General features: G+C 34.9%; 1 protein-coding gene across 2 annotated transcripts in view; it reads right to left on the reverse strand.

Moving 5' to 3' along the window:
• The window catches only part of RB1CC1 (RB1 inducible coiled-coil 1), a 65,812-nt gene that overhangs the window by 23,346 nt on the left and 28,920 nt on the right, over positions 1-13,546 (reverse strand). For both annotated transcript variants that reach the window (XM_058801385.1, XM_058801374.1), the window contains exons 7-14: positions 12,631-13,066; positions 8,519-8,689; positions 6,552-6,736; positions 5,401-5,587; positions 5,238-5,319; positions 4,328-4,389; positions 3,205-3,308; positions 696-822 (exon numbers count right to left, since the gene is read on the reverse strand). In XM_058801385.1, the coding sequence (XP_058657368.1) occupies positions 696-822; positions 3,205-3,308; positions 4,328-4,389; positions 5,238-5,319; positions 5,401-5,587; positions 6,552-6,736; positions 8,519-8,689; positions 12,631-13,066 (1,354 nt within the window). The remainder of the gene's footprint in view (positions 1-695; positions 823-3,204; positions 3,309-4,327; positions 4,390-5,237; positions 5,320-5,400; positions 5,588-6,551; positions 6,737-8,518; positions 8,690-12,630; positions 13,067-13,546) is intronic.

Below are 13,546 nucleotides of genomic sequence, written 5' to 3' on the forward strand. Positions count from 1 at the left end.
CACAGACCCTGGAAAAACCTACTGATTTTCTACAGCAAAAGAAACCCAGTTTGAAGCAGTTAACTTCACAAAAAAAATCTTAAGCATTGCTAAATTCACCCAGTGTTTCCCTGAGAAAGGCCACAGTCAGAAGCTAAAAGGAACCTATTGGGTGTACTATGGAATTTAGAGGCTGCATGCACAGAAGCAGAAGTGATTGGCAGAAACACAGTTTCTAGGGGAAGGAATCCGCTTGACAGGCAGAGCGAAACTAGGAAGGGATCTTTTTTCCCATCTGTTCCTTCTGCACTCAAAGAGAAAGACTGCACAACAGCCAACCAAAGTCCTAAAATCTCCTTAACTGCTTGTGCCAAAAGGAGTTAGAAGAAGAAACAACGCAGAAATCCAGAGAAGTAACAAATTCACTGAATACAAACTAAAGCAATGCATTCTGCAGACAGAAGATTTGAAAGTGACAGAAAACAAAAATATAAACAGAGCAACTCTACCCCTACAACTTCTGTGGAATACAAACATCTATAAAATATTCTCAGAATATTTACTACTTCATGATTAGAAAGAAAACTTATGCAGTTAATCTTCACATCAAGAAAAAAGATGCATTGTAAAGTGTTTGATAAAACAATGTTACGAAAATATTCTACTGTATTAAATTTAATATTCTCTTTTTTATTGATAAAGAAAAGCAAAAATACCTTTTGCTCATTCAGCAGGTCTGTAATAGTTTGTGACATTTCATCCAAACTCTGTGCTGCCTTGACCAGGTTATGTAGAGCACGTACATGCTGGTGAAGAGGTTCAAAGTCACAAAGTATGGGAACCCTTAAAAACAGTACAGGATTACTTTTTTCCACACTGTTTACTAAATTATTATGTGTATATTTCAACAATACTAAGCTTGCCTCTCTATAAGGTCTGTATTTTCTTAATTTCATCTATTTTATATGAAAAAAAAAGTCTATGAAGACTCCCTGGTATTTTTGTTTAAAATTTAAAACTTAGGCACTTTTAAGGAGTCCATAACAATAAACACAGTAATGACCAAGTAATTCCAGTCTTTCCTCCCAAGGAAAGCATTTGCCAGTAGTACCTAGAGTTCCAATGACAGTAACAGATGTGATTAGATATCTAATTGAAGCACTTGTGTTTGCAAATGACTATATTTTGTCTCCAGTTGGATGCTCTCCAATCCAGCTCTTCCTCTGAACAAGCAATTAATTCTCTACTGTTTTATTTTCATGACAGGTAACCTAAAATTAATGCATCCTGATCACATTTCAAGTGTGGCAAGATAAGCTGAAAATATGAAGCAACAGTTCATCTAGACTAACAATATAGTAAAAGCAGATTACACTTCAATGTATTCTGCATTCTCTATTCAATATATAGGGCAAGTGGCATTAAGTGTATTTTTGCAGAATTAAGATTTCAATCATTGCTCAAACACAATTTCAGAAGACAGAAGCACTGTAAGTAAATTAAAACATCATTTTAATTATGCTGCTGAGAGGTTCAGTGCTGATAGAAAAAGACTTTGTGCTGGGTCTCAGTTTTGCTTATTGCTTACTCTTTACATGTAAAATGAAAACACCAAATAAAGTACTGCTCTCAAGTTTCTTCTGAAGATCAGCATCAACCCAAGGTGTGTGACAGCTTTTACCCACATAAGTTTAAAGCTCAACACTATCCTCTATATTTTTCACCAAATGCAACCATGAGCCCAGAAACCAGGAGGAATGACATAATCCCACCTCTATTGCCATCAAGTGGAAAGCTATGTCACTACAATTCAAACCAAATGACACGTCTTAAGTCAGTGATTGCTTTTCTGACAATAGCAGGGCAAAATTCTTCCTGAACTCAGTATAAACTTCCAGGAAGATTGTAAAATTCTTGCAGATTAAAAAAATCAGGTAAACATTAGGAATAAGATCCTATATTTGCACTTTTTTCCCCACAAAATTGATGAGGAGCAACCCAAGGAGCAGAACACGATAAATTAAAAGGGTACATCAGCTATAAAATTACTTATGGCAAATCCACTATGATGGTGACTAAGCTCACTACATTCGCTAACTCCACCAACGCTACCCTACAGATAGCCAGGAATTCTAAATCAAAAAGAATGCCAGTCCAAAAGACAGGTGAACAAAGGCTGTGAATCCAGCTCCTGCCTTATGCACCAATAACAGGTATTAGGTTGACACTGTTGGTGGACCTGACAAATGGCAGTGAAGCATCCTCCTCTTGCATTTACCCTTGTAAATGCAATCCCAGTTTTGTGGGACTGTGGCCTTGGGGCTAAAAAAATCCAAAACAAACAAACAAATAAAAAACTAAAAAAGAGGAATCACAGCAAATCTCAAATCTCTAACTGCAGATCTCTTTTAGGAAGAGGATGATGATCTGAATGTGGTCATACTGATAGCTCTCCTCCTAGGCAGGACCTTACACACAACTTGTTGTTACCCATTTCTGGCCCGTTATCTTGGTTGGCATTTCTCCACCTTGACTGCTCTGAGTTTGGAAGCTCACACTAGCAGTCATCTTTTTCACTAAGATATCTCCAAGTTCTAGATAAGGAACTAATCCCATAAACTGCTTTTGAGACAAACCAGTACCTTTCCTGTCTACATATGCATGTCTGCCTCACTGTTGGGAAGTAAAAAACATAGAAATAGAGCTTCTACTCAAAATGATGGATTTCCATTGACAGCAGAGGCACTTAAGAAAATACACTTTTTAGCAAATTCAGTCTAATAAAATTGGAGAAAAAGTAGTAATTGAATATAGGAGATCTCTATGATCTCATGCTGAGCTAAAGACATTTATTTTATTTCCTACAGAATACCACACAAAGAAAAAAGTATCAAATCTCATTCTGATCTGACAAAACATAGTTATGAGTTTATTTCAGTTTAAAACTGATAGCAATTTTTTTGGTCTTTAGCTTTAGGCAGATCAAAGGAACACCTAAAATCCTTTACATCTCAATACAGAATAGATATGTTCAAACCATCAGAACTTGAATACATATGTATCTGCATTAAGTCAGTGAAGATCATTGCTTAAGAATGGTAATAAGATCAGAAAATCCTTGCTTGTTTTTTATGGAAAATGACCTAAGGGGGTGGAAAACTGATGAGGATAGGACCCCCAGGAAACCTATTTCTGTAACACACAAAGTGTAAAGAGGTGCCTTACCTGAGTAATGGCTGTACTTCTGAAGGACAGAAAGACTGCAAAAACTGCAAGTCACTCAACGAGATATCTGGAAGCTCACTGTCAAATCTGCGAGGTTTTCGTGTCTGTAAAGAAGATATTAATTTACACACTGCTGTAAAGTATCAGATGACTAAAGAAGGATCAAGAAGAGCTTAATAAATAACACGGAAAAGTCAGCAGTAAACTGATCTCTTCCTCTTAAAAATCTTAAAAAGATTTTAATTTTTAAGAAATCATGTCTGGTCCTTTGCCCCTAAAAAACACTCCTTACACTTGTAATGATTAATTATGCATAGTACTTGGGCAGCAGTAGAATAGAGTATTCCAGCTGGAAGGGATCTACAATGAGCATCTAGTCCAAATTCCTCCCTATTACCAAGCTTCATAAACACTATAGATGTGTTTAGAAGTTAAGGGATATGAAATGGCACTGAAGCTTTATTTATTGTGCTGCTACACATACAAATATTAATTCAGTTTGGTATTTGAGATACTGAAGTGAGTAAAATTCTTATTTCCCAAGTATCCTTTAAATTACAAAAAAGGCTCAAAAGGAGAAGCTGAAAAGGTTAAAAAGGCAAAGTGAGATGGCAACATTAGAATCAAGGAGTTAGCTTACTTCAATTAACCAAGCTGTATGAAATCAAAGCTAACAGGCAATACTTAATTACAGTGCCCTCATGTTATCAGCTAATGAGGAGGCAAAAATGCTTTTCCACTCATCCACTGATTACATGGAAAACTTTTACTTGCTTTTACCATCCAATTAATTTTATTGCTCTATTATTCACAAGACAATTAGATAATCAAATTATTCCTCCTGGCTTCTTTTTTCTGATCATTACGATTAATTTTTTTTCAATATCACAGACTAAAAAAGGACTGCACTACTAAAAAGGAGAGCTGACATTTCCTCTCCCACTGCACTGCAAGTTACAAGCCAATGTTAATATAGGTCACTTGAAATGGCAGAGAACACTAGCTCCCAGTTTCTTCATGTGTCACAGCAATGCAAAGGGCATATAGCTTCAATGAAAAGCCCAGGTTTTTAATTTATAAAACCATTTAGAAATGAAATAAACCCAAAAATATGAATACATACACAAAAGGATGGAGGCCAGGAGTCAAGTCCTCTAAACAAACGATTCCTTAGAAAAGACTTCCCTGAAGAAAAAACCCAAACAAATAACTCATTTAAAGGAAGAAGTGCAACATCTCAAGAGAAATCAACTGAAGTTATTGCAGTTTAGTAGCTGACCTACATTTGGAAGCATTACTACTTATATTGATGTCCACATAAAACCGCAAACAACCACAGAACATCACACAAAACCCACCATTCAAGCAGAACTCCCTTCACAGAAGTCTCTTTTTGCTTAATGTACACATAGGCAAAAGCCTTAACTTATTTTTGAAATTTTCACTGTAATCTTCCTCATTTCCTTTCCAAAAAAAATTTATAAACTTTCATTAGATTTTCTTATTTTAGCTGTTTATTCAGAACACAAGTGGCAGACTTTGCAGAAAAAGTAATCAAAACTCTTTGTGTAGAATCTTTATTTTTAATTATGTTCCTAAAACTTATGGTGAAGGTCATTAGACATGGGCCTTAGTTTTTGGATTTTCCTGGAGTAGTACAGAGAAAGTCATAGCAGTACCCAAATATTCAGTAATGGTTTTAGAAGTGTTATTTAAAAGAACAATAAGGCTCATAAAAGCTCACAAGGCATGTTTAAGCACAAACTGCATTTAAGTGTGATAATGAGAAACCATATCTTTTATAATAATTTTACAACTTTCACATTATTTTTGATTAATCTCTATGAACTAGTTAATTGATTTGATCAATGGAAAAATATTTTCTTTTAATAATATGACCAGCATGCACTTCCTATTTAAATAAAAGAAAATGTTCAAGTCTTGAAATAAGAATATGATGAAAATTATTTTAACTACAAAGACAAGAGACATACTTTAACACAATTCAACTTCACCGAAGAGAAAGTACTTACTAAAGAGTTTACCAAAAGATTCCCTTTTTGCCTTTTCAGCTTCATATAGATGTTTCCCATCTTTTATTAAAGCACCTGCCCACTGTGAAAGGGGAAAATACATAGTTACTTGTTAATTTATATGCTGATATAAAGGTTTGGTCTCAAAGTTTTATTCACTTACCTCCCTGTAGTGTTTTATGAACATTTTTCTCCTCACAACTTCAACAACAGCTAAACAGTACATCTGAGGAACAGTGCTGAGAGCCTCCACAACTTTGACCCTTTCTAGGAGCTCTGTTACAAGACGAAGCAGTGCTTGTAGTTTCTCTCCATCTTGGTCAGCATGAAGCATTACAAAACAACACCACCTACAAAAGTAGATTACACTTTAGAAGATCACATCTTGCCAATTTTTTTTTTCATTTAAATTAGATGAGCAACATGTCTGGATGAAATAAACAATGTCATCATTTCACATGGGACAACAACAGGCTAACAACAGTACCAAGCTGTACAGAATTCAGTAGTCACCTTGCAGTGTCCTATTAATTTCTCACACAGAATATCCAGACACCTAAAACATATATCTACCACCATTTGAGTTAAGTCATTGTTTTTGAATGTCTTGGTAAGACATTCAAGTTATTAGCATAAATAACTTTAGGAGTAGTACTAATGCAACTTTCTCCAGTAGAATTAAAAACCGCTGATACATCCTGGGCAAAAAAAAAAAGAGACTACTTCTTGTTTATAGATCTTAAAAATACTTACTGAAAAGCTTTAGCAAAAGGTATTAAAGATTAGAATGCTATCAAAGAAATAAGAACATAACACTCTTTGGGAAGTCCACACAATGTACTCACACACTACAAGCAACAGCCACTGTAACAAATTCTCACATTTTGTAACCCCATCTTCAATTCCTTTAATCATATAATAAATACAAAAATTTCAAGCACAGACATCAATATAACTAAACCACAGGATAACTATTGGAAAGGTGATCAACTGGTGTGCTTGAGGAGAAATATTACAGCAACTTTGCCACCAGAAAAGACTTAAGGTGGAAGTATATGCCACAAGTAACAAAAAACATAGAATTGCTTTTACTGACAGAACTGAAGCAAAAGTGAAACAACAAATACAAACAAGTCAACATCAAGCAATCAGGAATATATACTAACAGAAAACAATTAGGAATACATACTAACAGAGACACTACAAGATTTGCACTCTTGACCTTTTCATAGTAATGATTTCCTTCAGACACACATTCCTTAAACTGACTTGCTGCAAGTGGAAGTACTATAAAGTTGAGAAGTTTTAACTTACTTCAGTCTGACTTGCAGATTATTTGCAAGCTCCTGTTTGGCAGTGGTACATTTCTGTTTAATATCTAACAGTTTTCTGTGATTAGTTAACATAATCATCAGCTGATTTGCATGACTCAAACACAAATCAGGCAGCACAGAAGGATCTTTCAAGTTCTCAGCTCTCTTCTGATTAGCCAAAAATCCCTAGAGGAAGAGAGACATTGTTACACAAGCTTTGTGACAATCAAGAAGTGTGAAAGTGATACATCTTTGAGAACAAAGAATCCAAGAATTTTAACAAACTTACTGTAACCATTGAGAAGTATAACAGAATGATACATAGAGAAAGCAAGTGTCAGAGCTGCTTTCTTTCAGTTCTATAATCAAGTCCAATCAATTTTGTTCCGTATTTCCCTACCAAACAGCTACCAACACAACCCTAACAGAACTTCACATAACTAACCAACACCAGTGAAAGACCACAAAACTTAATCAGCAGAAACATAGCTACTAGGATGGAGGGGATCAACCATCATTCTAACTTCTGCTAACAACCTTCCTCCCACTTCTGGCATTTGAAAGATTAAACATCAACTTGGAGCATGTTCAATACTACCGTGGGCTAAAGAATTTCTATTTCTTGCATAAAGAAATTCCCACATGAAACTAATTCTTCTCAAGAGCCAAAATCAAGCACAACACATCTTATCTGCATGCAAACTGTACACTTACATCATAAGTAAAGGAATAGACAATTTATAAAAGGAAATGTCAAGGAAGGAGGTTTGAAAGCTGAAGTCTCTGCCAAGTCTTGAAAAGGTACAAATTCTAAATTTACAGTAGCATTTAAACAAGGTGACAAAGTCTCTTTCCAGCTGACTGTAACGCTTCTTACTCCAAAGTGGGATTCAAATTTGAGGCAGGCTCTTCATCCAAGTGAAGAAGGAAAAAATAGCTAAAAAGCACCACTCACAATAAAGGGCAACCAAGCATAGGGATGGGAAGACTAGCTTAGCCATCATGCTAAATTTACTTGAGTTTAGTACTGGCCTACAATATAAATTCCACAAGACTGAGATTCAGCATTTGCTTCTAAACTTACTCATTGAATTTACTGGGAGAGAGGCTCCACTTTTAAACAATGCTGCCAGAAGTACTGGTTGTATCCACCTTCATATACCAGACCAAAGAGGCAACAGGGAGCATGGTCCTACACAATTTTCAGCCCAGCACTGCCCTCCTCAAAAGAGGCCTCTAAGCTCCCTCAAAATAGAGAGGCAAGATTGTTCATTTATCCCTACCAATAATATATCAGTGTGTAAGCAGGAGTAAGAAACTCATGCCTTTTTTCAGAGTCAACTACAAGGTCATGGTGAAAATCTGAACATCATCATGTATTGCCAAATAGACTTTTATTTACTTTCAGTAGCAAACAAGACATTAAAGAACAATCCTAATTATCAAGACAACAAGCTTTTTACAGGAACTCAATTTAATAAAATAACTTTCATATGATACTGAAGTGTTCATTAAAAATAGGAGCTACATATTTTATATTTAGTATTTAACTAAATTTCTTATCACTTAAAATGACACTGTCCAGTGAAGGCATACTACTTTTTCTTACTATAACACTGATGATCAACAATCAACCTATTCCCTGATCCTGTATGACTGAGTGATAAATTACCAAGGATTCAATACCTCCTTTCAAAATTAAAACTGATCTACTTAACACTTAACACCTATCTCTAACTGAAGTTCTGATTTTCTAGCTGTAGCTTTAGACCACACAAAAACATGACAAGATGTAAAAATTGCTAATATTTAAATGTCATTATAATGAAATAGCACCATATTTACCCTGTGTGATATGTTGAAAACTACCCTGCAGAAAGACATGCAACTGGTTCATTGTAACTTTAACATCATACACATATGAAAAGCCCACCATCTTTCCATGCTGCACACACAACTGTATATTACCTGAGCAAGTTCCTTTTGTTCATTCACCAGTCTGCTGCAGCTTGCTATCATCTGGTCCAATGCATAGAGTCTATCCTCAAGACCTTTAATAGCCTTCATGTTCTGATTATCTAGTTTGGTGATAGTTTGGTGACATTCTGCCAGAAAGGGTTGGATGATCCTTGGATCAAGCTAAAAAAAGAAATTTATTAGTATTTGACACACTGAAAGGTGATTTAAGTTAGCCAAATGAGGTTTTTTTAACCTCAAATATTTTCCTTTTTAATTTTTTTAATCTAATGTATGACTACATCTATCATCTGTTTCAGAATTCTGAGTAAATGAGTATGTGGATTCTGTATCACAGCATGAATTTTTCTGAAGTATTCCAACCAGACCATCAGAGCAATGTGGATCCTTATAAAGAGAAGGAACACTGGGACAAGGTGAGGTGCAGATGGAAGAGGCACTTTGTAGCTAATGGACAGTCTGACCTGTGACAGACTCTACACAGCTACAATGAAAACCCATCATGACTGTGGCTCAATGGAAAATGAAAAAGAGAGGGTAGTCAGAAAAAGCTGCAAGAACTGCAAATCTTTTCCCACTAAATGAGTGTTTTAATTGACTACTTAAAGCAGATAATTTCTAAGCAACTGGAAAAGACCTAATGGAAAAAGAGCATATTTGTCATACTTTTAGCTAGAGGTTTTTTTCCGAACAGAAACATGTTTTTGAAGTTGTTTCATAATATATGAGAAAAAAAAAGAAGTATTGGAAACATTAAGAGTCTACCAATATCTACATATATTAAGGGTGACTCTTTACACTTCACTGTAAGAGTAGTGAATTAAAATAACAGTTCTAGAAACAACATAGGCAATTGCTGCTTCCTATGAAGGTCAGAGTTTAGCGTAAACCTGAAATACATTAGTTAAGAATATAGTTAAAACCATTAGGTGATAGCAGAAGATGAACAAATTTGCCCAAATTTATCCAAAATGGTTATGGTATGCTATCTCTTTCATGAGAATCTAGTGAAAAGGATGCCATTTGTGAGGTCACACTGGCTGTTACAGCACTGGTTTCTTTCATCAACATGCAGGCTTTATGCCACTTACAGAGCATACAAATGAACCCCACCCTCAAAAAAAAAGCAATTATTTGACTCAGTAGCATAAGTAAAAGTGTATTTCCCCCTCAATCAACTATTTAACCAAAGTTTTCACACACAACACTTCATCCTGGAAACAACCTTCTGGAGGGGCTAGAGAGAGCAATCTGGAGAGGAAAAACATTAAAAATTAAGGAGCGACTATAAAGAATAGGTCTTGCATTCACTTCAAACAAACAAAGAAACAAACAAAAAACCAAAACAGCCAACCAAGAACTTAATGGGAAAGTACCAAAACCTAGTAATAGCCCAGAACTCCTTAGAATAAACACCAAGTGCTGTTATTAATGTGACAAAATACATGCAAACTCTCTGCAATCAAAGGTTAATTTTTCATATGCAATGTCTTCTGAATCTTAGTCTTTTCTCAAGTCACTTGTCCATCATCGAGAAACAGTAACAGAAGTATTTAACCAGATTGATTTTACAGGATCATCTTCACTGCCATCCTATTCAAGATTACTCCCTAAGACATCCTGAATTAGTCCACTGCAGAATCCAGAGAAGTTTCTTAAAAACAAAATACTAAAGAACAATATAGTGGGTTTTTTTTCTTTTTATGTTCTTAAACTTATGCTGTGATATCTCTTTTTACAAAGAGTGGCTATTCCTCTCATTCCTTTCTTACCTATTTCTTCCATCCACTCTTTTTATCCCATCTTTACCCTAACTGCACCTGAAGCATCCATCTCTACTTTCACTGGCAGATAATACTGCTCTTTTCATCACTTTAAAGTAACTTCCATTTCTAGCCTCTTACTTAAGAGGCTATAACAGCACTTAACAAAAACATCTGGTTAGCTCCTACTTACCCAGTGCTTTTACTGCAGCCAAGAAGTAGAAGTGCCATTTCGTAGAAACATTTATAGGCTAGAAGCATCAGAAACTTAGCAGCACTCTGTGCAACACACCAATTATGTCAAGACTACCTCTTACTCTTGTGCTTTAAGCTTTCAGGAAAATCTTACCTGAATTCAGTTTTTGAAATAAGAATTGCAATTACAAACCATTTGTATGGCTCATATTTCTAAGAAGGAAAGGGCACGGGGAGAATGCAGGCAGAACAGCAAAACAATTTTAAAAAGCTAGTGCCATTTTATTCTATTATTCTATTTTTTTTTTTATATTAAAGTGTCACCACAAATGAATATTAAAAGAAAAATTATGTTGCAAGATATTTATTTAGGATTTTTTTTTCATTTTCAGCTGCAAGCCACTTCTGTTTTCAACTAATTCTAAACCAATGGTAAGCAAAGATTCAATGTTTTGTCTGCTTTTGCTGCTATCCAAACAAAGTAAATCAATGTTTTCCTATGGAGAATCGGGAACGCATTACTTCAAAGCTCTGGGAGTTTTCATGAACCAAGATGAATTGGGACTGATCAATCACAACTGCTCTGGTGATGGCCAGAATACTCAGACTGAAACACCTTCCCTACCTGCCAATTCTGCTTATGCCACAAATACAAAAAGAAACTGCATTTTTTGCAGGTTCAATCACAACTTTTTCCCATAAAAATTGACTGCAGTTAAAAAACAATTACAATAGTCAAAATAAAGGATTTCTGCCTAATCTTCAATAAGACAAGGACAGAAAAACCAAGTACAAGACAGAGCCTCTAAAACACATGATATGTGTCAGATAAGACTACAAGCTGATCAAAAAAGGTAGAGTATGTACTTAACCACAGTGTTCTTAGCATTTTTGTTTCTTTTGGAATGCTATAATTTATTTGGAAGCAATTGTTTAATATCCATCTCATCAATACTGATTTTTAAAACTTTTAGAACACATCTGTGTACCGTTAATATTATGTAGAAATGGAATTTATTGTCTCACAACGCATCTAGCGGGTTCTGTTACTCTTGCTTTATAATAGTAGAAAGCACCTTACAGCCTTACTGAAAAACAGCATGGAGAACTGTCTCAGGCTTCAGCCAATAGGAAGTCTTTAGCACACAAAATTAATTATTGTTTTTGTTGAAGAAAAAAACCAAACTTATAACGCCCAATCTTTTCCTTAGCCTTTTCTGCACTACTAAAATCTTAGCCCTTAAAATTAAGCCAAATTCTCCAATTAATTTTAAGAAAGAATCAAAATATCAATGCACAGAACTGACCATACCATGATGTTCCTTACAACAAATGAGTTTTAGAAATCACTGATTCAGTCTTCCAGTCCTACCTTACAGAGGAAATAAAGTGTCAAAGACAACAGAAAATGTTTTCTTTGTTCCAGCTATGTTGTGTTGTAATAGTATATTATACCTATGCAAACAAGGCTAGACAATGTAAGAAATATCAGCTACAGTGAAAGCAAAGAGAGAAGAAAAATTATAGGCAAAAAAAATTTAAAAGGTTATAATGCTCACTGATTAAAATATTAATTTTGAAAGTAAAGCAAGCACTGTTGTATAATTCCAGCAGCAGAAATACAAACTGGCTGACTGGGCCCTTCTGAGCAACTCTGTATCAGGTAATAAAGAAGTTCAAGATATAAATTATAAATTTATCACAATTAACCACATATTTTTTTATATTTTAATAAAGACTTGACTATTTTGAACTAAACATTAATTTGGTCCAGGAAAATCTTTTTATTATAAATGTAGCTTCTATAAAAAAGACAAAGAAATAATAGTAGTGTCACTTTGCTTGTACGCTACAAGAAGCTTTTGGCTTTCAAAAAGAAATGGCTATTTGAAAAAGCAAGACAACAAGCATTCATAAAATTATACATCTTCCTAAAGATCAAATTCTTAACATTCAAACTCATAAAACACCTTCCCCACACTTATCCCCCCCAGTCTCTGCTTTGGCTTTCATTCAGGAAGTTATCCGAGAAACAAGCCACAAAAGAGATGAGTCAGTCACTTCAAAAGCACCTGCATGTGGGGAAAAAAAAGTTGCAGCCTTCAATGCAATGCAATTTGATTTTTAAAAAAATCATTAACTTACCCTGCTCATGGAATCAAAACATTTTCTGACCAGGGATTCAACATCATTAGGTCTATCTTGAACATTTATCCAGTCTAACAAAGACACATTGAAGGAAGGCTGATCATCATCTTTCAATTCTACTGACATTTCATTGTCCTGGACAGTAGCATTTTGACCAGATTCTTTATCATCTTTTACATTTTCAGGATCTGTGCCTTCCAAAGCTGAATGTTCAACTGACTTGCAAAATGATGCTAACATTGATTTACTGTTCACTTTAGATATATCAGGATAAAGCACCAATTCAGGAGATTTCCCATCCTCAGTTTCTTCACTTTCTGCTCCTCCATGTTCAGGTGAAGACTCCAGCCTTCCTAAACACTCTCTGTAACTATGTCTTGTTAGGCACTCCAGCAGTGGTATCTTGGCCATGATAGAAACAGCAGAACCCAAGCTTTTTTAAAAAAGTGAAAAGAAAAAACCATCAGTATCTAGAAACCAACATGATATGAAATCTTAGTTAAAAATCACCCACAACATGAATTGTTATTCATTTTAGAATTGAAGCAGATTTCATAATTATTTTGCTACTACCCTTTAAAACTGCTGTGCTGACTATCAACATCATGGAAGGACAGTTAAAGAAGTCAAAGTTTTTGCTTATACTGAATGAAAAAAAGTGATAAACAGAGACACCCACTTCTTTGTTTAAATGCACAACTGGGACTTATGTGTCCCATATGCATGGATATCAACAGTTCTTATCAGAGCTTTGAGTGTCCTCTGTCTGACTACTTCTGCAGAGTTTGAATAGTTTCTATTTGGTAAAAGCTATGAAGCTGAACTTTTGTTTTTAAGACAAAACATATTTAAAAACATTTTTTTAAGGATCCAATATCCATTTATATTCTGTTAAGCAAAGCACTCATAGAAA

This window comes from Ammospiza caudacuta, chromosome 1 (genome assembly GCF_027887145.1).
Source record: "Ammospiza caudacuta isolate bAmmCau1 chromosome 1, bAmmCau1.pri, whole genome shotgun sequence".
Lineage (NCBI taxonomy): Eukaryota > Metazoa > Chordata > Aves > Passeriformes > Passerellidae > Ammospiza > Ammospiza caudacuta.